This window comes from Rosa rugosa, chromosome 4 (assembly GCF_958449725.1).
Source record: "Rosa rugosa chromosome 4, drRosRugo1.1, whole genome shotgun sequence".
Lineage (NCBI taxonomy): Eukaryota > Viridiplantae > Streptophyta > Magnoliopsida > Rosales > Rosaceae > Rosa > Rosa rugosa.
This window is the reverse complement of record NC_084823.1, coordinates 49,006,846-49,029,336: the sequence shown is the minus strand read 5'-3', so window position 1 is coordinate 49,029,336 and position 22,491 is coordinate 49,006,846. Positions and strand designations below refer to the sequence as shown.

The window sequence follows — 22,491 nt, the reverse complement described above, 5'->3', positions numbered from 1 at the left end:
TGATAGATTACAAGCTAATCCCCCTCCTTGGTCACCAGTTCATACTTCTTTAGTTAAAGAAATCAAGAGTTATGTCAAAACCCTTCCATGTCTTGGCATTCCCCTCGCCAATTCCTTCAAAATTGTCGAAACTGATGCTTCTGAAGTTGGTTATGGAGGTGTCTTAAAACAACAGATCTCTCCTACTCATCCTGAGCAAATCGTTAGATATTATTCCGGAGTCTGGAATCAATCACAAAGCAATTACAGTACTATTAAAAAAGAAATTTTATCTATTGTTTTATGTATTAGTAAATTTCAAGATGATTTATTAAATCAAAAATTTTTAGTTCGAGTCGATTGCAAAAGTGCAAAGGATGTCCTAGAAAAAGATGTTCAAAATATTGCTAGTAAACAGATCTTTGCCAGATGGCAGGCAATTTTAAGTATTTTTGATTTTGAAATTGCATTCATTAAAGGCAGTGACAATCACATTCCAGACTTTCTAACCCGAGAATTTCTACAGGGTTCCAAAACATGAAGACCCGATCATCCTCTGGGAGAAATCCCTCAAATCCAGTAAATGAAGACCCTTTTTGCCCAACTGCTCCCAAAAACACAGTCAAACCAGAATCATCAACACCAGTCAAACAAGAGTCATCTTCCAGTTTAGTTCCTTATGCTGGACATCCACCCCTACCATTACCACCCAGTAATAGATTCAATACCATTGGTAGCACCCTTGGTACTAATCGTCCCAATTACCAGTCAGCTCTAGTCAACCAATATGACCCATTCAAATCTGACTCACAAACAAATTACAAAAAAAACCTCTCCTTACATTCAGCGAACTGTTCACCATCTTTTTTATGTTGAACCAACCATGAGTCATCTAAAAAATCCAATGTCTTTAGTCAAATCTTATTACCCTCCTGGTTTTCATTTTTTACCTAGTCACCCTAGCAAGTCATTAAAGTTTTATAGAGATATTCTTTTTGAAACTAAGTCAATCACCATTAAACCTATTCCTGACAAAAAAGACCCAACCAAAATCCTGTACCATTCTCTCTACATAGTTCGCATCATTTCTCTTTCTCAATGGGGTGATCCTCCTTTCACCTACCACAAATGCGGAGATCTCTCATTCAATTATTATGATTATGAAGAAGCATGGAATACCATCTTCCTTCATCAAACTGATGATTCCAGTCATTCATGGTTCTTAAATTTCGATTTCAAATTCAACAGACAATTTCCAATGTGGTTCCTTGGATGGTGGAGGGCTCATGGTTGCCCCTTCGATATCCTCCCACAAGAAATCAAGAATGCAGTCACCTGTTTCTCAACAGTCATGAATTTCACAAATTATGACCTGAATTTTCCAGTCGCATTACATTTTATGGCCAAATACAAGCTCCCCTGGATCTTTAAATGGCATTACGAAGTCAAAGATCATGTAGTCTCCAGACACTTCCTAGTCAAATGGTGGGATAATTTCAAAATTGAAAGAATTATCTCCCAATTCAATGAAGAATTTCCAGTCACTCCAGCACAACCTTCTCAGTCAAGATCTCCAGTCACTCCAATGCCAACCCAACTGGCATCCACTTCTCAGTCAAAGCCACAATCCCACAAGTTACCTTCCTCTTCAAAATCCAAGGGGAAAGCAAAATCCGATTCATCATCCAAGTCAGAAGAATTGAAAGAGTTAGCCAAGAAACTCCTAGAACAAGCTGCTAACCTCAGTAACGATGAAGATGAAGAAGAAGAAGAAGAAGAAGCCTCTTCCCGCTCCTCATCCTCTTCTCACAGTCATCCAGACACTCCTGGTAAAACAGCCAGATGGGCTGATCACCAAGATAGTCAAGATCCATATGAAGATTTCGAGTAAAGCCAATACCAGACAAGTCACTATTCATGAACAGTAACTTTTTACTATTCACTCACGAGACAGACAATTCACTATTCATGAACAGTAACTTTTTACTATTCACTCACGAGGCAAAAACACAGCTAATCGTGCTGCTTCCTGTTTTTGGCCTTTTCCGAGTAAAAGCAGATGGTCTGACCCAATTGTCGGAGCGTCAAGTCCTATATAAGGAGCATCCCTCCTTCAGTTATCACAAGCTTCATTTTTTCACAAGTTCATTTCTTTCTTTCATTTTCTCCCTAGTCTTAGCGGAGCAACTCATGTGTTGAGTAGCCTCCGCTTTAGTCATTCCCTTTCCCTTCTGTACTCACTGTAAACCCATTCATGCATTCAAACTAGTAAGTTTATGTTTTGTAATTTAATTTTCAATCTCAGTCAATTCAATAACCAGTTTTAATATCAGTAATTTTATTATATTTATGTATTAATTTTATGCTCTGTTTTATTTTCCACTTCCGCTCGGTTTCTGGTATCAGAGCCGTAAGTGTTGATTATATATATATATATATATATATAGGATTTTTCTCAGGTAAGGATGTCCTTACCTAAGGTTTAGGTACGGATTTGGTGTTTTCACCCACTTTTCGATCACATTTTCACATCTTAACCGTTCAGTTTTTAGGTCTTAATGTATAGATCACCTCTGCAAAATTTCAGCCACATTGGTGATCATTAAGGCGTCCAAAACTGCAATTTACACGAACGGACCGAATCTGTCGAACCGGAACCGTTCGTATTTATAATGGTAAATTGCAGTTTTTGATGCCTTAACGATCACCAAATTGGCTGAAAATTTGCAGAGGTGATCTATACATTAGGACTAAAAACTGAACGGTTAAGATGTGAAAATGTGATCGGAAAGTGGGTGAAAACTGGAAATCCGTACCTAAGGCTAAGTAAGGACGTCCTTAGTGTAGCCGGACTATATATATATATATATATGTGTGTGTGTGTGTGTGTGTCATAAAATTTCTCATATTAGTACTAATAGTGCGTTTAAAGTAGTTACATCTTGGTATAACGTATAGGCTGACATAGTAATATGATCAAGTCGGTCCATGGAATGATCACAGAGAAATTTTGTTTTGCCGTACGTGTTGGTTTCGGATTGCGGCTTTCGTTGAATAATTTGGAGCCGCATAATGTTAGTAGTGATGTCATTCATGCAGGCTTCTTTGGCCTTGGTTCCCCTATTTCCTTTACTTACATTGATCTTCGATCTTGATAGACACAAAGTTGATGTTTGAATATGATCAGCATAAGATCGAATTTAAAGGTTCATTGAATACGTTTCGGATATGCCTCTCTCACCATACTATTTATAGTCATGCAGATGCTGACATGCATATGCTCTACTTTCTGAGTTTATGGGGCAGCTTATGATTTCAAGTGCTTCTTTTAAGCATGACTTTAAGATAGTTCGTGAATGTAAGAATTTTAAGTCATGTTGGAGCAGCATGACTTTAAGATACTTCCTCGTTTTTTCTTCTTCTTCTTCTTGAACAAAATAAGCCTTTCGTTTTCTTTACCTATATATCAGGCTATCAGATTCGGTTCACGTCTATAATCATTTTTTCCGGGAATGGGCGGCCCCAATAATTCTTTGTGTGGTAGTGAGACTTGTGTTTGTTTGATAAGGTCAGATAGTAAATTAATCATTATGGTTGTCTACTTAAAGTCTAACTCTTCATTCATGTCTCAAAATACGATTGGTCATGCAGCTTCTAAAAGCCCCGAGTAAAGATCGGACAGTATTGTTCCTACTATTGTTTCTTTACCACACTGAGTCTTAAGAATCAAAAACCAAACAAAGGTAAATATACCCTCTATTTTTCAACGAAAATATTGAACATCAGTGCTTTAAGAGGATATTTTCTATGTGGTTATACCAGTATATTTACCTTTGTTTGGTTTTTGAAGCTGACTTAAAATTCTTACATTCACGAACATCAGTGCTTTAAGAGGATATTTTCTATGTGGTTATACCGGTATCTTGATAGAGAAGTTTATCAGAAGCTGTCAATCTGGGTCTGTTGGAGAAGATGAGATCGTGGGTTTTCATGATGTCACGATCATCGTCTGCGGGAGGAGACTACTACTGTACCATGTGGTTGCTCTGTCTTGTCACAAAGAACATTATTGTCAATAATGTTAGGATTATATACATAAAGTTAGGATTATATACATATTATTGTCAATAATGTTAGGATTATATTTGATATTGTGGAGAGGGAAAATTTTGCAAACAGTACACTAAGTAAAAGTCATTAATAATTTCTATACATAAAGTTTCAAACCGAGCATTTCGGTACACGAAATCTGAAGTCCGACCCACTATCTAGACACGACGTCAATGACGCCGTTAATTTAAGGGGTAATATGGTCTATTCAGATTTTTACTATAAGCACCCGGCCTTCTCTCTCTGGGCACCCAGCGCTCTCTCTCTCTCTCTCTCTCTATCTCTCTCTCTCTCTCTCTCTCACTATGACTCTATCAGCACCCATCTCTCTTCCCCCCTCCCAATCCCGATCACCTCTGCAATTCCAACCATATATTGGATTCATCAAACAACCCATTTGCATCATCCAACCTGCCTGAATTCCTTACACAAGCCGTTTATTAAAACGTTGTAAGTAATCAAATCAGGACACATTGTTCTCCCCTCCATATCTGCCTTCAACTTAAAACCCTGCTCTAGATTGCCAGATTTACAATAGCCATTAATCAAGGTATTGAAACTAACTACAGTTGGGTCCAAACCCCTGTTGGCTATTTCATCGAACACCGCCTGGGCCTTCTGGGTGTAGAGCAGCGACACCACATCCACATCCAGCACCGGGACGATGAGAAGCGACGCCACACAGGCCCAGGCCCACGTTGATCTGGACGTAGGCGTCAGACTTCTGGGCGTAGAAGACGATGATCAAGAGGACAACGAGGCCGACGAGATGTACGCGACGGAGAATATTCCGGACATGTCATCGGAGGTGGTGAAGGGTTGTTGGGCATTGCTCATAATATCATAATTGGGTGTTTCTGATTGTGAATTATACCAAAAAGTTTGAGTATTTTGTATTTGTGGTAGCAAAGAGTTTGAGAATTGTGTGTGAATTTTACAGCTGATTTTTTATTTTCTTGTTGGGTGTAATAGCAAATTGACAGTTCACATGGCAAGAAAAAAGGTAAGAAAACTGTACAGAAAGTCGCTGAGGAAATTGAGCCCCAGAATGAGGCAGGAAGATCAGTTTACAGACCCAGATGGTATAATTTCACTCTAAGACTTCTTGTACTGTTTTTGTGTGTCTATTGGCAGATTTTCGTTAACCTTGATAGAAAAAATGGTGCTAATTGTAATAAGGTCAGTTTTGATGAGATGCCTTGTCTGTTTTTGTTGTCTGTCCATCATCAAGTTGTGACTTTCTAAGCTTTCTGGGTTTGGGTATGTGGGGGGGGAGGGAGAGAGAGAGATGAGATCCGTTTTTTTTTTTTTACCAAAAAAGTGAGTCAGAGTGTGAGAGTACTAAATTACCCTTTAACAAATGAACAATGACATAAAAGTTAACGGCGTCATTGACGTCGTGTCTATCGGGCTTCAGATTTCGTGTACCAAAATGATCGGTTTGGAACTTTATGTATCAAAATTATTAGTGACCTTTAGTTGATGTACTGTTTGCAAAATTTTCCCTTGTGGAGACTCCTTCCTTCCTATAGATCAGAGCCTTGTCTGATCCATGATTATGATCATCATCAGTGGGCCAAACTCAATTCAACATAAGAAAGAGAGACACTTTCTCACAACCTTTTTTTTTTTTTTTGAATCGAAGGAGGTCAGCCATTTATTGAAAATGAAAGAGTACAACGATACGATGACAAAAGACAACAAGAAATGAAAAAAACAGCCCGGAAAGAAAAATACATATGAAATGTAAAAACTTAATAACGCAAGGAGCAGCAACGTCGAGACGCAGTGCTGATTTTACACTACGGATTGCAGCCGTGTAGTGAATTGAGTAGTCGGTGGTTTGACTACCCATCGAACTCCAACACACAAATTGACAAAAATCAACTTGGCGTCGGAATGAAGGCACTCTCCCACCTAAAGATCGAAGCCGGCCAAGGGTGTCAGAACATGGCCATGTTGGCAGACGATCTTTCACGAACAAATACCAGAGAAGTGGGTCCTGGATCCAATACCAATAAGGCACAGGAGCCCCCATCCATTCTAGCAAATCATAATCAGGCCAAAACCAAACTCCACCCGGATCCCAGATCCGACTCCATCTGCCAAGCCCACCCGGATCCCAGATCCGGATCCTGATGCCAACGAGCTCGACAGCACCACCGGCGGATGCGTCTTGAGGACCTGCAATGGAGGATGCCAAACTGCAATAGCCATCGTTGACGAGATCGACGCCGACGACCACTACTAATGTCCCAGCAACACCATCAAAGCCATGACTTTGCTTAGCCCATGCCGGCGACAAACCAGAAAAACGCAGAACCCCGATTCCAATTCTCCAGCCTCTCAGAACCGAGGTCCCTCCATCACTGCATCGCGACTCACCACCGCGATCCAACCTCATCCAATCCAAAAGAACCGTTTGCCCATCAAACTTCTGCTCTGGGAGCTCCAAGACACAACCAGCAAAAGAGACGCAAAAGAGAGACAGCAGGACTAGGCCTGCAATTTTGTCCATAAAAATGGAGAAGGTGTGAGAGCCGCCACCACCAGATGCGACAGAGCTCAAAACCCTAGCAGAGCTAGGTCAGTTCAGGAAAAATATGCTTTGTTAATTTTGAACTAGTGATTGATAAGTCTAAACACTTTCTTTCTCACAACCTTATTCATTCGCCAAATGATGTTACAACACACTAGTAGTTATTCTAACTTCTTTATCTAAAAGCATATATCACCGAAAGCAAGAAGCAAATTACATTATTCATAGTTTCATACCAATGAAACTGAAGGCAACAACTACAATTCCTCTATCTTGATTTTATATGAATAGGGGGTAGCAACGACTTTGAGAGGATACTTCATTTGTGTTTTGACGCCGGTGGATTCAGTCATGTCTATATCATGGGCTCCTACTCCACCAGCCACTACCCAGTCGAACTTGTGCACCAAATTTGCCAAAGCAATCTCATTAACCATAGCGGCGTACTGAATTCCGGGGCAGCTCCTCCTTCCAGCCCCAAATGGAATAAATTCGAAATGATTCCCTATATAATCTACATCACTGTTCAGGAACCTCTCCGGTTCATACTTGTCTGGGTTGTTGTATGATTTAGGATCTCTTCCTATCTGCCATGCGTTAACTATAATTTGTGTGTTGGCTTTAACGTTATAACCCTTTATTTTCATACCTTCAGTTGAAATCCTGAATAATAAAGTTAACGGAGGATGTAAGCGAAGAGTTTCCTTGATCACAGCCTTCAAGTAGTTCATACCATTCAAATCATCCTCGGTGATCTCTGATTTGTTTCCCGCTATTCCCCTGACCTCATTTTGCAATTTTTTCATTACTCTTGGATGTCTCAAAAGCTCTGCCATTGTCCACTCTAGGAGTGTATATGATGTATCGGTGCCACCGGAAAACATGTCCTACAAAAAGAATTTGAGTCAGCTACCCATGAAAACAAAATGTAAACATAAAGATATATATATATATATATATATATATATATATATATATATATATATATATATATATATATATATATATAGGATTTTTCTCAGGTAAGGATGTCCTTACCTAAGGTTTAGGTACGGATTTTGTGTTTTCACCCACTTGTCGATCACATTTTCACATCTTAACCGTTCAGTTTTTAGGTCCTAATGTATAGATCACCTCTGCAAAATTTCAGCCAAATTGGTGATCGTTAAGGCGTCCAAAACTGCAATTTACACGAACGGACCGAATCTGTCGAACCGGAACCGTTTGTATTTATAATGGTAAATTGCAGTTTTTGATGCCTTAACGATCACCAAATTGGCTGAAAATTTGCAGAGGTGATCTATACATTAGAACCTAAAAACTGAACGGTTAAGATGTGAAAATGTGATCGGAAAGTGGGTGAAAACCGGAAATCCGTACCTAAGGCTAGGTAAGGACGTCCTTAGTGTAGCCGGACTGTATATATATATATATATATATATATATATATATATATATATATATATATAGAATCATTCTCAGGTGCGGATATCCGCACCTAAGAAAAAAGGTGCGGATTTCCATTTTTTCCCCACTTCCCGATCACATTTTCACATCTTAGCCGTTCAGTTTTTAGGTCCTAATGTATAGATCATCTCTACAAAATTTCAGCCAAATTGGTGATCGTTAAGGCATCCAAAACTGCAATTTACACGAACGGACCGAATCTGCCGAACCGGAACCGTTCGTGTACATTGTTGTAAATTGCAGTTTTGGATGCCTTAACGATCACCAATTTGGCTGAAATTTTGCAGAGTTGATCTATACATTTGGACCTAAAAACTGAACGGTTAAGATGTGAAAATATGATCGGAAAGTGGGTCAAAACTGGAAATCCGCACCAATGAAAAACTGCGGACGTCCGCAGTGGAGAATGCCTGTATATATATATATATATATATATATATATGCAGGCCTTCTCTACTAAAGTTAACCTTTCTTTAAAAAGGTCATTAATAGGAAAATTGTGTATTGTCGACAGTCGACTACTTACCATGATGAGAGCCTTTACGGTGACTCTATCAATAGGTAATCCAATTGATGAGTTGTCTTCTTGAATCCCAAGTAAAACGTCTACGAAATCCTTTTGGCCGTTTTCGTCCTGATCATCGGTATGATTCACATTGCCATTAATGTTTCCACTCTTTGAACGTTGGTCGATATGATCTTGAATCACTCGATCTAAAAGGTCATCAAATTGTTTAGCCACCTTGTCTAATTTAGAGTCCAAACCATTGACACGAGTTAACCAAGCGAGCCATGGGATATAGTCTCCAATATAGATACCTCCCAATAACTCAATAAACTCCCCCACAAGATCCTTAAACAATATTTTGTTACCATCTTCCCCAACGATGCTACTGTACTTCCTCCTTGTAGTCACTCTACAGGCGACATCAATAGTAAGCATCACAAACATCTCCCTTAAATTCACGACTGATGACTTTGAGGAGGAGGATATACATGACTGTTCTATCCTGTTGATCATGATTTTTGTTTCCTCTTCTCTCACTGCACGAAAAGAGCGAACCCTTTTGGTGCTCAGAAGATTTAAAACACATATACTCCTCAACTGCCTCCAGTACTCACCATAAGGTGCAGACGCCATATCTTTGTAATTGTAGAGAAGCTTCTTAAAGACGGTGGACTTTGGTCTGCTGGCAATTGTGAGGTCATGTGTTTTCAAGACCTCACGCGCAGCCTCAGCCGTGGAGACAACAAGGACTGGGACACTTCCAAAATGGAGGAGCATGAGGGGGCCATGGCGATGAGCTAAGGCTTGGAGTGAGCGATGAGGATGTGAGTCTAGTTGATGAAGGTTCCCAAGGAAAGGGAGCTTTGGTGGAGAAGGTGGTGGATTTTTGGTAGTAACGGAGGACCATCTGCGAAAGAGAACGAAGAAAATGGGCACACATAGCACTAATGTGAGGGTGAAATAATATTCCATCAAAAGGGAGATTTCATGGGTCGACGTCAGCTCTATCATTCTTCTTCTTTGAGTTCTCTCTCTGTGGGTGCCTTCACTCCTCTAGGGCCTATATATACACACACACATTTGCGTGTTTGATACCCGCGGAAGGTACACTCCAACTATGAGGTACATCAACAGGCCGGTATTACAATAATAGGTAGATGAGTTTTGGAGCGCCTTTTGGCTGGTACATACTTTATATATGTGTGTCTATATATATATATATATATATATAGAATAGTATATAGTATATATGTGTGTGTCTATAACTCTATATATATATATATGTGTGTGTCTATAACACTCTCTCTCTCTCTATATATATATATATATATGGACTGGTACAACAACTCTATCAATAGTATATAGTATATATGTGTGTGTCTATAACTCTATATATATATATGTGTGTCTATAACACTCTATATATATATATATAGACTGGTACAACCACTCTATCAATAGTATATAGTATATAGTATATATGTGTGTGTCTATATATATATATATATATATATATATAACCACTCTATCATTAGTATATAGTATATATGTGTGTGTCTATAACTCTATCCCATCTAGCTGAGCTTCCTAAGCTTTCTACTAGACGACGACACGCGTTCATTGTTAGATCTTATGGTAAGGAGGCACGACCTCTGTTCCCTGCTTTGAAAAAATTGCACCTTGAGGAGGCACAGAACCTGATTGAATGAAAGAACAGAAGAGAGAGAAAAATGAGATGAAATATAGAAAAGTTGGGTAAAATATTTGTTACATGTCCTACTCTTTTTTGAATTATTTCCCCATATATCGTGGACAACTCGTGCAAAATTCATGTGAATAAATTGATGGAAGTGGACCTATACACACACACACACACACACACACAATAATACATACAGATATATACACACATAGGTTTCGGATCCAAATTGTTGTAGTTGGAGAGGCAAAACCAAATTGTTGTAGTTAGACATCAATATATAATGGAAGCATATGTGAACGAGGCAGGGTGAGAGTACTGATCGATCGATTCATTTGATTCATTCGAGGAAAAAGATTACAGAGAAAAAGAAGGTTTCATGGATCAGCTGCTCTAGCATTTTCATCGGGAACATTATGTATGTGTGTCTTCATTCATTCTGTGCTGAAATAATGAAATGGCTAAAATAGTAGCTACTTAACAAGTATAAAGTGCTTGTTATAGTAACTGGACTTTAAATTCGCCAGTAAGGGAAAGAAGATCAAGCTAATGCAAGCAAAAAAAAAAAAACAAGGCATGAAGATGTTACCAAATAGGCCAATTGCAAGGCATATGATTAAAAGTTGTCTAATGTGTAAACAGTATTCTTCGCAGAAAGATAACATACAAATCTACACAAACCTGACCTCCCAGTTCAAAATGGAAGCAGAAATATTCTAGAAAAACCTTGGTTTTGCGACAGCTACAAGAGGAACTTTTCTATGGGCAACAACACCGCTGCATTCGGTCATGTTTATATCATCTGCACTTGTTCCAGCAGGCAATTCCCAGTCAAACTTGTGAACAATATTTGCTAACACAAGCTCATTAGTAGCCATGGCAAATAAGATTCCTGGGCAGCCCCTTCTACCAGCTCCAAATGGGAGTAATTGAAAGTCATGACCTTTGAAATCCACAGAAGAATTCATGAATCTCTCCGGTCGAAACTCTTCTGGTTCATCCCACTCTGCTGGGTCTCTTCCAATTGCCCAAGCATTGATAAAGACCATAGTTTTTGCTTCTATGTCATATTCCATTATCTTAACATCTTCAGTTGATTCACGAGGGGAGAGTAATGGTATTGGCGGATGTAGCCGAAGTGTCTCTTTGATCACTGCTTTCAAGTAGTGCATTTTATCTAAATCACTTTCTGTGATGTGTGGTTTGCCATTAGCAATCTCCATCACCTCATTTTGCATTTTTCTACAAACTCTGGGATGCCTCAAGATTTCGGTCATTGCCCACTCTAGAACTGTGTAGGTTGTATCAGTTCCACCAGAAAACATATCCTACAATTAGCCAAGTAAGACAAGTTTTAATTCATGTATGATGAAGTAGACAATCTCAGAAACTCTAATATAACCAAATTAAGTCATCAAGTCATTAACCAACAACTATAGTAATTTGGACACAACACTTAATGAATTGTCTGCTCTGGTACATATCCAAAGGGTCGGAGGGACCTAAGATTATAATGAGATTCAAAGTTTGATAGATAATGTTGATATTTTGATAGATGACTAACAGAAAAGTCTTTAAAAGGACATCACCATGCAATTAACACTAAGATGTCAATTTCTGCATATCTCCTGCTGTTACCTTTTTGTTCTGATGTTTAAGCTTTCAATTGACTTTACTAAGTTTAACAAGTATTGCTCTAGTAGTAGCTTCACATGCTCTCCTTGAAGTCCAAAATAGTCCTGTATAAAAATCAAAATCTTCCTTGATGATGCTCACCTTACAACCCTGTTAATTCACAATTCTAAATACACAATTTGTTTGGTTGTATACATTTCAGTGTGTATAGCTGAATTCTCTTAAAAAAGAATCACTTGAAACTCAATAGGTTACCAATCCCCAGTTACAAGATATGTAGACTCTGGAGTGATCGGTAGTTTGGCGTTGAAAACTACACCAATCCAACTGGGGTGAAGTTCTAAGAAGCAAAATGGGGAATCCCTTTCAGATTGTCTTTTCTTGATCCCACCCTCACATTTTCCACATTCAATTCTAAATATTCCTCATTCTTATATAATGCAGGCACAGAGATTGTTAAGCAAAGGAAAGGTCTATGAGACAAAATAACAGAATCCAATCTGTAATCTAACAGTATTCAATCACTGATTAGCAAAGTTCTTGCTGTTATGGAGACAAAGAAGGTACTTACCAAGATGATACCTTTAATGCTATCTCTATCAATTGAAGAGCCATCAGTGCCAGAGCTTTGAACTTCAAGTAGTACATCCACAAAATCCTTTCCACCTTCATCGTCAACACTCCTATCTCCATTCTCTTCTTTCATTTTCAAAACACTCATATGCTCTTCCACTACATCATCCAGAAATCTATCAAACTCTTTGGCAACTCTCTCGATTTTCGCATCTGACCCATTAATGCGATCAACCCAACCAAGCCATGGAACAAAATCCCTCATATAGAAACCCCCCAACAACCTCATAAACTCCCCAAGCATCTCCTTAAACTTCACTCCACCATACTTTCTCCCAAAAGCCACCCTACAAATCACATCAGCACTAAGCGAAGCAAACAATTCGCTTAGATTCACAGGCAATGACAGCGAAGCCGACCGCTTCACATCTTGTAAAAGCAACTCTACTTCTTCCTCTCTTTCGGCGCGAAAAGACTGAATCTTGTTGGTACTCAACAGCTGAAGAACACATATGCTTCTTGCATTCCTCCAATGCTCACCGTACGGAGCAGAAGCTACATCTTTGCCTTGGTAGAGAAGTCTGTCAGCGACTGTCAATCTGGGTCTGTTGGAGAAGATGAGATCGTGGGTTTTCATGATGTCACGAGCGTCGTCTGCGGAGGAGACTACGAGAACTGGTCTGACCCCAAAGTGAAGCAGCATCAGTGGGCCGTGGCGCTGGGATAGAAGTTGTAAGGACCGGTGAGGGAGGCGGCCCAACTGGTGGAGGTTCCCTATGATTGGGAGGCCTGGCGGGGAAGGAGGCAAGCATTTCTGGGTTGGCGGTGTAGTGGGAACAAGCCATCTGATGAGGAAGATTGTGAAGAAGACGAAGGGAAAAGCGAATGTAAATAGATTCGATGCTGCAACAGCTGGGGGTTGCTCCATGGTCAAAGAATGAGTCTTATGTCTTCTGCATTGCTAGTTGGTTGCTCCAGAAGTGGAAATGTCTTTGAATCTGTCATCAATTGCTGGTCTGAAATGTAAGCATTTTTTATTTGTTCCTAGAGTCTGAGACAGATTGAGAGAGCTGAGAGCAAAGTCTTTTACAGTGCTCCGAGTTTTTACTATTGTGAAAAACTCGTCATAAAAAAAAACTTCACCTTCTAAAGGAATATAGGCTATCACCTAGAGTGAACAGTATCTGACCTGTGACCTAGATGTTGGAAATGAAATGCAAAAAATAGTGAATAGTATTTGATTCAATGACCTCAACATGTAAATTTGCTCTAAGGCTTTTCTAATGACTCATACGCAAGTTTAATAGCAGAAATGTTATAGAAAGATGAATTTCATATCCTTAATAGGTATATAAATTATCAAGTAAACTAGTTCGACACATATTATGTTTCATATATTAGAAGATTAATTAGGTCTGATATTGAGTTTTTTTTTTTTTTTTTGAGTGGAAGACGTCAATAGAACCAACACACACACCTATGCAGTGTATCCCAGCATAGCCAGACTAATCACTGCACCGCAGACGCACGAATCATTGGGTGTTTTAACTAACCCAGGTCCCTCAAATCTGCTGGCCACGGGATGGTCTGATATTGAGTTAATTTGTCACTATATGAATTTGATAATGTACAATTATATAAAAGTCGGTTAAATCATAAATTTTATTAATAAATTAAGAGTGACATCCTCCAAATTTCAATCTTTTTGCAATATTTTCTCGATCAACAACCAACGTCGAAGTGTCAAGATGACTTGAGTCTTGAGCAACCTTTTTGATTTGTAATTAAATTCAAAATAAATAAAAATTAAATATGATTTTCTTTATGGGCCGAAAGTGTGTCCACCAGAACATGGGCTGAAAATATTCCTTTCTGACTCTCCGAATATCCGTTACCGAAAAAGCTAAACTCAACCCTGGTTTAAACCCAATCATAGTCAACACCTACAAGAAACGCTGGGTTGAGCTGGATAATGAGAATCCGTCAAAAAACACGGACAACAACGCGACACGTGTACCGTCGGATTTCATCTGACCCGTCACAACCCCACTTTATTATTAGGTTAAAATTAGGGTTAAGGCTTCGCATCTCTCACAAGTCACAACAACATCATCTTCTTCAATCTCAGATTTGGCTCCCTTTTTCGCCAATATTTTCTTCTTCTTCTTCTTTCTTGGAATCTCCGATTAACCGATCTGCGATCATGGAGATGGAGCGCGTGGTGGAGTTTCCTCACACTCACATGGATCGTCGTCCCCGAAAGAGAGCGCGTCTGGGCTGGGACGTTCCTCAGGCCCCAAAGGTATTATCTTTGTGACGAAGCTTGTTCGGTCTGATTCAATTTTCTTCTGGTTTTTGTTTTGTCCTCTATTAGATCCTGGACGGCTCGGTTTTTATTTTTATTTTTTATTTTTTACCATGTTGTTATAGTTTGTGATCTAAGCTCTTGATTTTCCTTTATCTGGATCTGTAATTCGAGTTTCTGAATCTTTTGGTTAATTCGAAGCTTTTTTTATCTCCGATTTCATAGATCGGAGCATGGATTTATGATTAATTTGGTAAATCTTGCTTAAAATCTGGTTTTATCAGTTTTGAAATCGAATTTAATAAATTTACACGTAGTATTATGTTTTTTACGAAGGATTTTTAGCAAAGAATTTGTTTTAGCAATTGATAAATGCTTGGAATCGGTACTTCTTGAATTTTGTTTTGTTTTTATAATTTATATATTGTACTGCCTGGGCAACAAATTCCTGCATCGTCGATTAATCTATTCAATGTGATAATCGTTGTTAGGTATTTGAAAATCATGCTTTAATTAAGGTATTGATGTATTCAATTTTAGCTCTACTTCATTGTTTGAAATATAATTGTGGTTACCATCATATTATATGTTTTGGATCACTATCTGCATGTAGAATATTTCTTATGATTTGTGAGTTGGGTCATGTTATGAGATTCTGATGTGACTTGAGGGAATGGATTGGGTTACGGTATAGGGGTTGGAAGAATTTGACCTTATTTTGAGTGGTACATGAATGGATGGCTCTGTGTAGGCTCAGGTAGGAATGTTTTGTGGACAAGAGGTTGGGAATATGACAAGCTTTGCTCCTTTGATGGCACCCTCACTCTACACTACTAGTTCCCTATTTGATAAGGAAGTAGCTCGAAATGGTTCACCCCCATGGAGAGAAGATGACAAAGATGGGCATTACATGTTTTCGCTTGGAGAAAATTTAACAGCTCGCTGTAATTACATCTCACCATCATTAAAGCATTTGCATTTTTTTGATTATTCTGATGATCAGTTTTTGAGATTGCTCTCATTATGAACTTTTGGGTTCACAATTACACAATCAATGTGTTATCCTGTTTTTCATCTGTAAAAATATTCTCCAGTCTTTTTGAAAAAGTTAGATCAGTTTTTTTTAGACATATATTTGCTCTAGTATCGAAGTTGTGGAATTTTATACTGTTGTCACCTCTTGCAGACAAAATCCAAAGCAAAATGGGTGAAGGTACATTTGGTCAGGTTTTGGAGTGCTGGGACAGAGAAAAAAAGGAAATGGTTGCCATAAAAATTGTTCGTGGGATCAAGAAATATCGTGAAGCAGCTATGATTGAAATTGAAATGCTGCAACAACTTGGTAAACATGACAAAGGTGGCAGCCGGTGAGTATTTGTGTCTATTTTTTTTTTTTACTTTTACTGACACGGGACATTTGATGAATATTTTCCCTTCAGTTTTTAGAATGTTAAATGGGTTCATTCCTTGCAGTTGTGTGCAATTACGGAACTGGTTTGACTATCGTAACCATATCTGTATTGTAAGTATATGATTAATCTGTGGTGGATTGATTTCCCCGATTCACAAATAATTTGGGGGTTAAAACTCGTGCGTGAATTTAAATGGTTTTTAACAGGTGTTTGAGAAGCTTGGACCAAGCTTATACGATTTTCTCAAGAAAAACAATTACCGCTCATTTCCCATTGATCTCGTCCGTGAGATTGGCAGACAACTGTTGGAATGTGTAGCATGTGTGTAAAAATACTTGAGCTAGTTTCTTTCAATCCATAATATATCTTGCTTTAATACTTAATTTTTGTTGTTTGCTGCAATGAAACTCTCTTGTATTGTGTCTAAAAATTTTTGTTCACATGCTATGCAGTAGTTTCTTGTATTTCACAATACCAATCAATGCAGTATTGGTCGGATTTTTCTTGTTATCCTACTTTCTGATGATTTTGGCATTTCTTTGCAGTCATGCATGATCTCTCTCTTATTCATACTGACTTGAAGCCAGAGAACATACTTCTTGTTTCTCAGGATTACGTTAGAGTCCCGGATTATAATAAGGTTTGTTCTGCTCTTTGTTATCCCCCTTTTTTTCCTAATTCTGTTTGAATAACTCGTTTGTGATTGTACCGTATTTAATGTTTTATGAATTTGCTAATTGCAGAGCTCATCTCGATCACCCAAAGATAGCTCTTACTATAAAAGAGTACCAAAGTCAAGTGCTATTAAGGTGATTGATTTTGGTAGCACAACTTATGAGCGTCAAGATCAGAACTATATTGTATCAACCCGTCATTACCGTGCACCAGAGGTTATTCTTGGTAAGTGTACTCAATGTGTATTAGTTTGTCTATGCTGCAAGTACATCTCCAATAACGTTTATTATTATTGTGCAGGAATGGGCTGGAGCTACCCTTGCGATGTATGGAGCATTGGTTGTATCTTAGTGGAGTTGTGCACGGTATGTCTTCTAAACTTTATTCTTGTGCTTATTAGTTTTTTCTTTAATATATAAGTTATTTATTCTATATTTGCTTCTTGGTACAGGGTGAGGCTTTGTTTCAGACTCATGAGAACTTGGAACACCTTGCCATGATGGAGCGGGTACTTGGTCCCCTACCCCAGCATATATTAAAGAGAGCAGAGTAAGTGATGACTTAACCTGCCCGTTATTATTTTTCTTATTTTCAAAAAAGAAAGAAGTCTCACTTTGCTCATGGAAATCACAGCCGACATGCTGAGAAGTACGTTAGGAGAGGTAGATTGGATTGGCCAGAAGGTGCTGCCTCAAGAGAGAGTATCAAGGCTGTTCAGAAGCTTGCTCGTCTTCAAAATCTTATAATGCAGCACGTCGACCATTCAGCTGGTGATCTTATCCACCTCTTGCAGGGGCTGCTGAAGTATGATCCTTCAGATAGACTTACAGCTCGTGAAGCCCTTAGGCATTCGTTTTTTACACGGGATAATCTTAGGAGATGAGTATAGTGTCTACCTTACCTACCGAGTGAAGTACTTTTGTTGTTAGCAGGGGTGTAGGATTGTTTCCCTTGTGTAGATATCTGAATGTAGATTGACTGGTAACACCCGCTATTGTGGTTGCATAAAGTCGATGTTGAATTCTTTGAAGTCTGCTAACCTAATTCTGTATTGTACAGTACTGATTTTGTGAAATGAGTAACAAATGATGTGTTTACATTTTGCCTCTTCATGACACTCCCGGGTATCATGAAACTCAAATGCTTCATATATGGATATGGATGCCAGAATGTGTTGGCTCTTTACTTGTGACAAGGTCCAAAAAATTGTGTTCCTGCGTTTGAGCGTTAAGAGGTTGTAACAGTGCAAGATAAGAAGAATGTAGAATTGGCCTGGATAGGTAATGGCAAAAAATAAAAAGGGATAGGTTAGAAGGTTAGCTCTCCTGTAACTTCGAATTGATGGATTCAACTATTTGGAAGACGACGATAGGAGTTGTCAAGAGCTAACAAGGAAGTTTGCTGCAGTTTGTGGCTTTTATTGTTAGAAACTTGGTCCCTTGTTTAAGATGCATTGGCAATCTTAAGAGGCTTCATAAGGCGCTTGAAAGAAACGTTTAAAGCTTTGGTAGCTTCTTTGATCAGGTGACTCGAGCACATATGGAAGCAAAGAGAGTCCATTTTTATGGATATTCTTCTCGACTCAAGAGAATGCCCGCATGATTTTGAGCTCTCTCGAGAGTTGAGACAACGTGACAGCAATCGCATTAGTATATATCTCTCGCTCACCCTCAATCTCATGTAGACTTCAGACGTTTGATACACATTGTTGACATTTGAGACGTGTTACTTAGGTTTCTGGGGTGCATAGGTAATCAGATGCATGGGTGATTTAGGAAACTTCAGGTGCAGGATGAGGCTTGACTTATCTATTTCTCTTCATCTCATATTCTAAGGTGACGTGTTAATCCTGGTTATGTAAGTTTCTGCATGCACAGTGCCACGAACACTGGTACTCCTGGTCGTATATAGCACCGAAAGATCTTGGGATGAAGAAGTGATAGACTTGTGTGCCATTATCTCCTACTGCATGCTAGACATTTCTAAATTCCAGCATAACAATGAGTTTGCTCATATCATCTAAGTAGCTCACAATCTGATTCCTAGCTCGGCAGTTTCTGTCCCTAGCTCAGATGGCTACAGATAACGCATTCTGTGGCTTTGTCTTCATGTATTTGGGAGGACAGGTGGGCCGAAATAGGTTAAAAACTCTATTGGATATATTATGACGTTTACATTTACTCCAGCTAGAATTATTTTTTTTTTTGAGAAGAAAACATAGTCCTTTATTCAACACCAAACAAACAGACTACAAAGTACGGGTGTGAAAAGCCGCAACACCATCCTCATCCACAGGTCGAATGAGAGATGAGTCGCGCACAACCCCAGAAAAACCCCAAGAACCTCGGTTACAGAGACCATCAGGTCCAAGGACCCAAACTCTAACCACCAAACGCCCTCACCTCGGGCTACAGTATGAGACCACTTCCGAGAGTCACGATAAGACCCTGCATCCAACATAACAAACAGCCACCTATCCACCAACCGCACCGTGTCCCAAACCAACCAGACCACGTGCATGAACAAGTGACAATCACGTTGACAGCAAGAGAACATCGATAGTAAACCAAATAGTCCCCGGAAAAAACACCATGTCAATGGCACAACCTCCATACTCCCCCAAGAGACAACGCACATCCCCGCAGCCAACCTCAAGAAGACAGCCCCTCTCTCAAGCACCATGACCCAATACCGCCAGACCATGTGCGGGAGCTTCTCCCCATTACTTTGACCACCAAGATATAAATTGCGATCCTGAGAATGAAATAACACACCAAACAAAACAAGACCGAACCGGCCAAGACACCATAACAATGGCATCGACTCAGCACGGAAACACCCAAACCCCCGCTCAACAGAGGGGGGACTTATTTGCAACCATGAAACAACAGTAAACACACAACAGCAAACCAAATTGAAAACAACCAAAAAACTCCAACAAGGCCCAAGAACATTGGCCCGGTCCAAAACCCATTCTCCCCCGCAAAAGCCACGCGCTGCAACCAGCCACACCCGCCTCCGGCAAGTCCCATCGCCATCAAAACGCCGCCACACAGCAACAAGCCACCGCGCCAAAGCCATCCGTCGCAGCACCGCCCTGTCGCGCCATAGCCAGCCCCTACACCAGACAACCAACCACCAGACGAACCCAGACCAAATCGGAGACAGATCCGATCTGAATCGCCACAGCCCCAAACCATGTAGGATCGATGCCACCAGAAACCTCCACCGGAACACCGAAGAACGTCGCTGCTGCAACGCAGCCTCCGCCCCGGAACCGAGAAGGACAGATCGAGAGCGATCTGTGCTGCCCGACCACGGAGAAACCACCACCCTCCCTGGACCACACCGCTGCCCTGAAAGCCTACTCCTCCTCTGAACCATCAATCCTCTCCCGGACCGGAACGCAGCGGCGGGATCGCCTGCCGTGTTCGGCCGGGAGAGGAACACACTTCCTCGGTTTTTCCTGTTTACCTAGGCGCGTGACGCGCGTTCCTAACTCACCTCACACTGGTTTTTTTAAACTTATCACTCCAGCTAGAATTAGAAAGAACAATAGTTCACGTATATTTCTGTCACTTGTATATATGTTATATGTTATATATAGGTTCTGCATGAATAATTGTTTACAACCTAGAGAACCTCGATACTGTGGCCATGGCTCTGTTGAATCAATTCTGTGAAGAGCTAAATACGAGCACTGTCTTCAATCCCTTCCTGGTTTCTCTGCTCTTGCTTTTTATCTTCGTTTTATTTTCACTTTCTAGATCAGTTGAGAAACTCAAAACGCCGCCTTCCCCAACAAGGTTGCCAATAATTGGAAACCTCCACCAGGTGGGCACACTCCCACACCGTTCTCTTCATGCCCTTTCAAAGAAGTATGGCCCTCTAATGCTACTGCACTTGGGCCAAGTTCCAACACTAGTCGTTTCATCTGCAAACATGGCCAAGGAAATAATGAAGACTCATGACAGTGTTTGCTGCAGCCGTCCCAAATCTACAGCTGCAAATATATTACTCTATGGATGCGGAGACATAGCGTACTCTCCTTATGGAGAGTACTGGAGACAAGTTCGGAAACTTTGTGTTGTTGAACTTCTAAGCCTTAAAAGAGTACAACAATTTGAATTTGCAAGAGAGGAAGAAGTTACAGAATTGGTCAAGAGTATACGCAAAGCATGCCTGAGGAAGTCTCCCATTAATCTAAGTGACATGCTGAGCACAACCTTCAACAACATACTGTCTAGGTGTGTTACTGGAAACAGGTTTGTAGAGGAAAATGATAATTGGTTTGGAGAGGCATCAAGAAGGTTGTTGGTTCAACTCACGACTTTCAGTTTTGGAGATATGTTCCCTTGTTTGAGATGGATTGACAATCTTAGAGGATTCATTGCAAGTTTGAAAGCAACTTCTGCCAAATTAGATGGGTTCTTTGATCAGTTGATTGAAGAACACAAGACCACAAAGGCAGAAGGTATGCCCGAAACAAGTGATTTTGTGGATATTCTTGTCAAACTTCAAAAAGATGACATACTTAACTTGGATCTCACTCAAGACAACTTGAAAGCAATCCTACAGGTTTCTCTCTATATCTATCTATTTCTATGTCAAATCTATTTCTGTATGGCTGATCCATTTGGCTTTTGTATCATTCTAGGACATGTTTATTGGCGGAAGTGATACTACAGCGACAGCTTTGGAATGGCTAATGGCAGAGCTTGTGAGAAATCCAAGTGTGATGAAGAAACTCCAACAAGAAGTAAGAAGAGTCGTGGGGAAAAAAGAAAAGATAGATGTAGATGATATTAATCAAATGGACTTCTTAAAATGTGTCAACAAAGAAACTTTAAGACTACATCCTCCAGCTCCTCTTTTACTTCCGCGAGAAACAATCGCAGCTGTAACACTGGGAGGTTACTATATCCCCGCAAAAACAAGGATACTTGTCAATGCATTTGCAATCCAAAGGGACCCCAAGTTCTGGGACAAGCCAGAGGAGTTCCTCCCGGAGCGATTTGAGGACAACTCAATTGATTTTAAGGGCCAGGACTTCCAATTTGTCCCGTTCGGTGGTGGGAGAAGAGGTTGTCCAGGGCTGGCCTTTGCGGTGGCTGGAGCTGAATATGTGGTTGCAAATCTTCTGTACTGGTTTGACTGGAAGTTGCCAAATGATAATGTTTCGGCCGATGCCTTAGACATGAGCGAGGTTTTTGGAATCACTGTCCATAAGAAAGCTCCTCTTCATCTTGTCCCCATACCATACTCCCCTTAATCACTCCACCTAGAGGCTTAATGTTCAGTGTTCCAGTTGTTATTTCAGTCTTTATATATACATACATACCGTCCTAAATAAACATCTCATGACGCACTTCTATATTGTGCTGGAGAGTTTGAACAAGTCCGAGGGTAGAAATATATGTTGGTACGTGGCTGCGAAATTTGGCCGAGTGCAAAAATAAAATTAAGATCAGTACCATCAATCATCCTATTCTAAGACATGTCTTTCTGCTGCTTTCTATTTGTTTTTGGTGGTTGCGCAATCCTGAGATGTTTTACCAGTTACGCTGTCACATTGATAATACTAATATA

At 39.8% G+C, this 22,491-nt stretch overlaps 4 protein-coding genes across 6 annotated transcripts; 2 read left to right on the top strand and 2 right to left on the bottom strand.

Moving 5' to 3' along the window:
* Positions 1-6,820: 6,820 nt before the first annotated feature.
* Positions 6,821-9,649, bottom strand: LOC133742242 (cytochrome P450 736A117-like). Its single transcript, XM_062169918.1, has 2 exons — positions 8,622-9,649; positions 6,821-7,515 (listed from the first exon to the last, which is right to left on the bottom strand). The coding sequence occupies exons 1-2, from the start codon at positions 9,612-9,614 to the stop codon at positions 6,886-6,888; spliced, it is 1,623 nt and encodes a 540-aa protein (XP_062025902.1). The 5' UTR covers positions 9,615-9,649; the 3' UTR covers positions 6,821-6,885.
* Positions 9,650-10,885: 1,236 nt separating this feature from the next.
* Positions 10,886-13,600, bottom strand: LOC133706416 (cytochrome P450 736A117-like). The gene is made up of 2 exons (XM_062131945.1): positions 12,509-13,600; positions 10,886-11,630 (listed from the first exon to the last, which is right to left on the bottom strand). Exons 1-2 carry the CDS (start codon positions 13,436-13,438, stop codon positions 11,019-11,021), a joined length of 1,542 nt encoding a protein of 513 aa, XP_061987929.1. The 5' UTR covers positions 13,439-13,600; the 3' UTR covers positions 10,886-11,018.
* Positions 13,601-14,591: 991 nt separating this feature from the next.
* On the top strand, positions 14,592-17,999 carry LOC133743290 (serine/threonine-protein kinase AFC2). 3 transcript variants are annotated; one of them, XM_062171158.1, is made up of 10 exons: positions 14,592-14,812; positions 15,567-15,759; positions 16,002-16,182; positions 16,289-16,337; positions 16,434-16,548; positions 16,773-16,867; positions 16,971-17,127; positions 17,203-17,267; positions 17,354-17,451; positions 17,536-17,999. In XM_062171158.1, exons 1-10 carry the CDS (start codon positions 14,714-14,716, stop codon positions 17,783-17,785), a joined length of 1,302 nt encoding a protein of 433 aa, XP_062027142.1. In that variant the 5' UTR covers positions 14,592-14,713; the 3' UTR covers positions 17,786-17,999. The 3 variants fall into 3 exon arrangements, with proteins under 3 accessions (XP_062027142.1, XP_062027143.1, XP_062027144.1); XM_062171159.1 differs by lacking the exon at positions 15,567-15,759 and having other exon boundaries at positions 14,657-14,812; XM_062171160.1 differs by lacking the exons at positions 14,592-14,812; positions 15,567-15,759; positions 16,289-16,337; positions 16,434-16,548 and having other exon boundaries at positions 16,025-16,182.
* Positions 18,000-20,399: 2,400 nt separating this feature from the next.
* On the top strand, positions 20,400-22,447 carry LOC133746541 (phenylacetaldehyde oxime monooxygenase CYP71AN24-like). The gene is made up of 2 exons (XM_062174708.1): positions 20,400-21,480; positions 21,560-22,447. Exons 1-2 carry the CDS (start codon positions 20,560-20,562, stop codon positions 22,172-22,174), a joined length of 1,536 nt encoding a protein of 511 aa, XP_062030692.1. The 5' UTR covers positions 20,400-20,559; the 3' UTR covers positions 22,175-22,447.
* Positions 22,448-22,491: the final 44 nt, after the last annotated feature.

Excerpts from the sequence above, each read along its gene's own strand:
- LOC133742242 (XM_062169918.1), bottom strand. The coding sequence starts at position 9,614 with ATGATAGAGCTGACGTCGACCCATGAAATCTCCCTTTTGATGGAATAT. Across the intron at positions 7,516-8,621 it reads CCGTAAAGGCTCTCATCATG|GACATGTTTTCCGGTGGCAC; the intron begins GTAAGTAGTCGA and ends TTCTTTTTGTAG.
- LOC133746541 (XM_062174708.1), top strand. The coding sequence starts at position 20,560 with ATGGCTCTGTTGAATCAATTCTGTGAAGAGCTAAATACGAGCACTGTC. Across the intron at positions 21,481-21,559 it reads ACTTGAAAGCAATCCTACAG|GACATGTTTATTGGCGGAAG; the intron begins GTTTCTCTCTAT and ends GTATCATTCTAG.
- LOC133706416 (XM_062131945.1), bottom strand. The coding sequence starts at position 13,438 with ATGGAGCAACCCCCAGCTGTTGCAGCATCGAATCTATTTACATTCGCT. Across the intron at positions 11,631-12,508 it reads GCATTAAAGGTATCATCTTG|GATATGTTTTCTGGTGGAAC; the intron begins GTAAGTACCTTC and ends GGCTAATTGTAG.
- LOC133743290 (XM_062171158.1), top strand. The coding sequence starts at position 14,714 with ATGGAGATGGAGCGCGTGGTGGAGTTTCCTCACACTCACATGGATCGT. Across the intron at positions 16,868-16,970 it reads GAGTCCCGGATTATAATAAG|AGCTCATCTCGATCACCCAA; the intron begins GTTTGTTCTGCT and ends TGCTAATTGCAG. Across the intron at positions 17,128-17,202 it reads TGCACCAGAGGTTATTCTTG|GAATGGGCTGGAGCTACCCT; the intron begins GTAAGTGTACTC and ends ATTATTGTGCAG.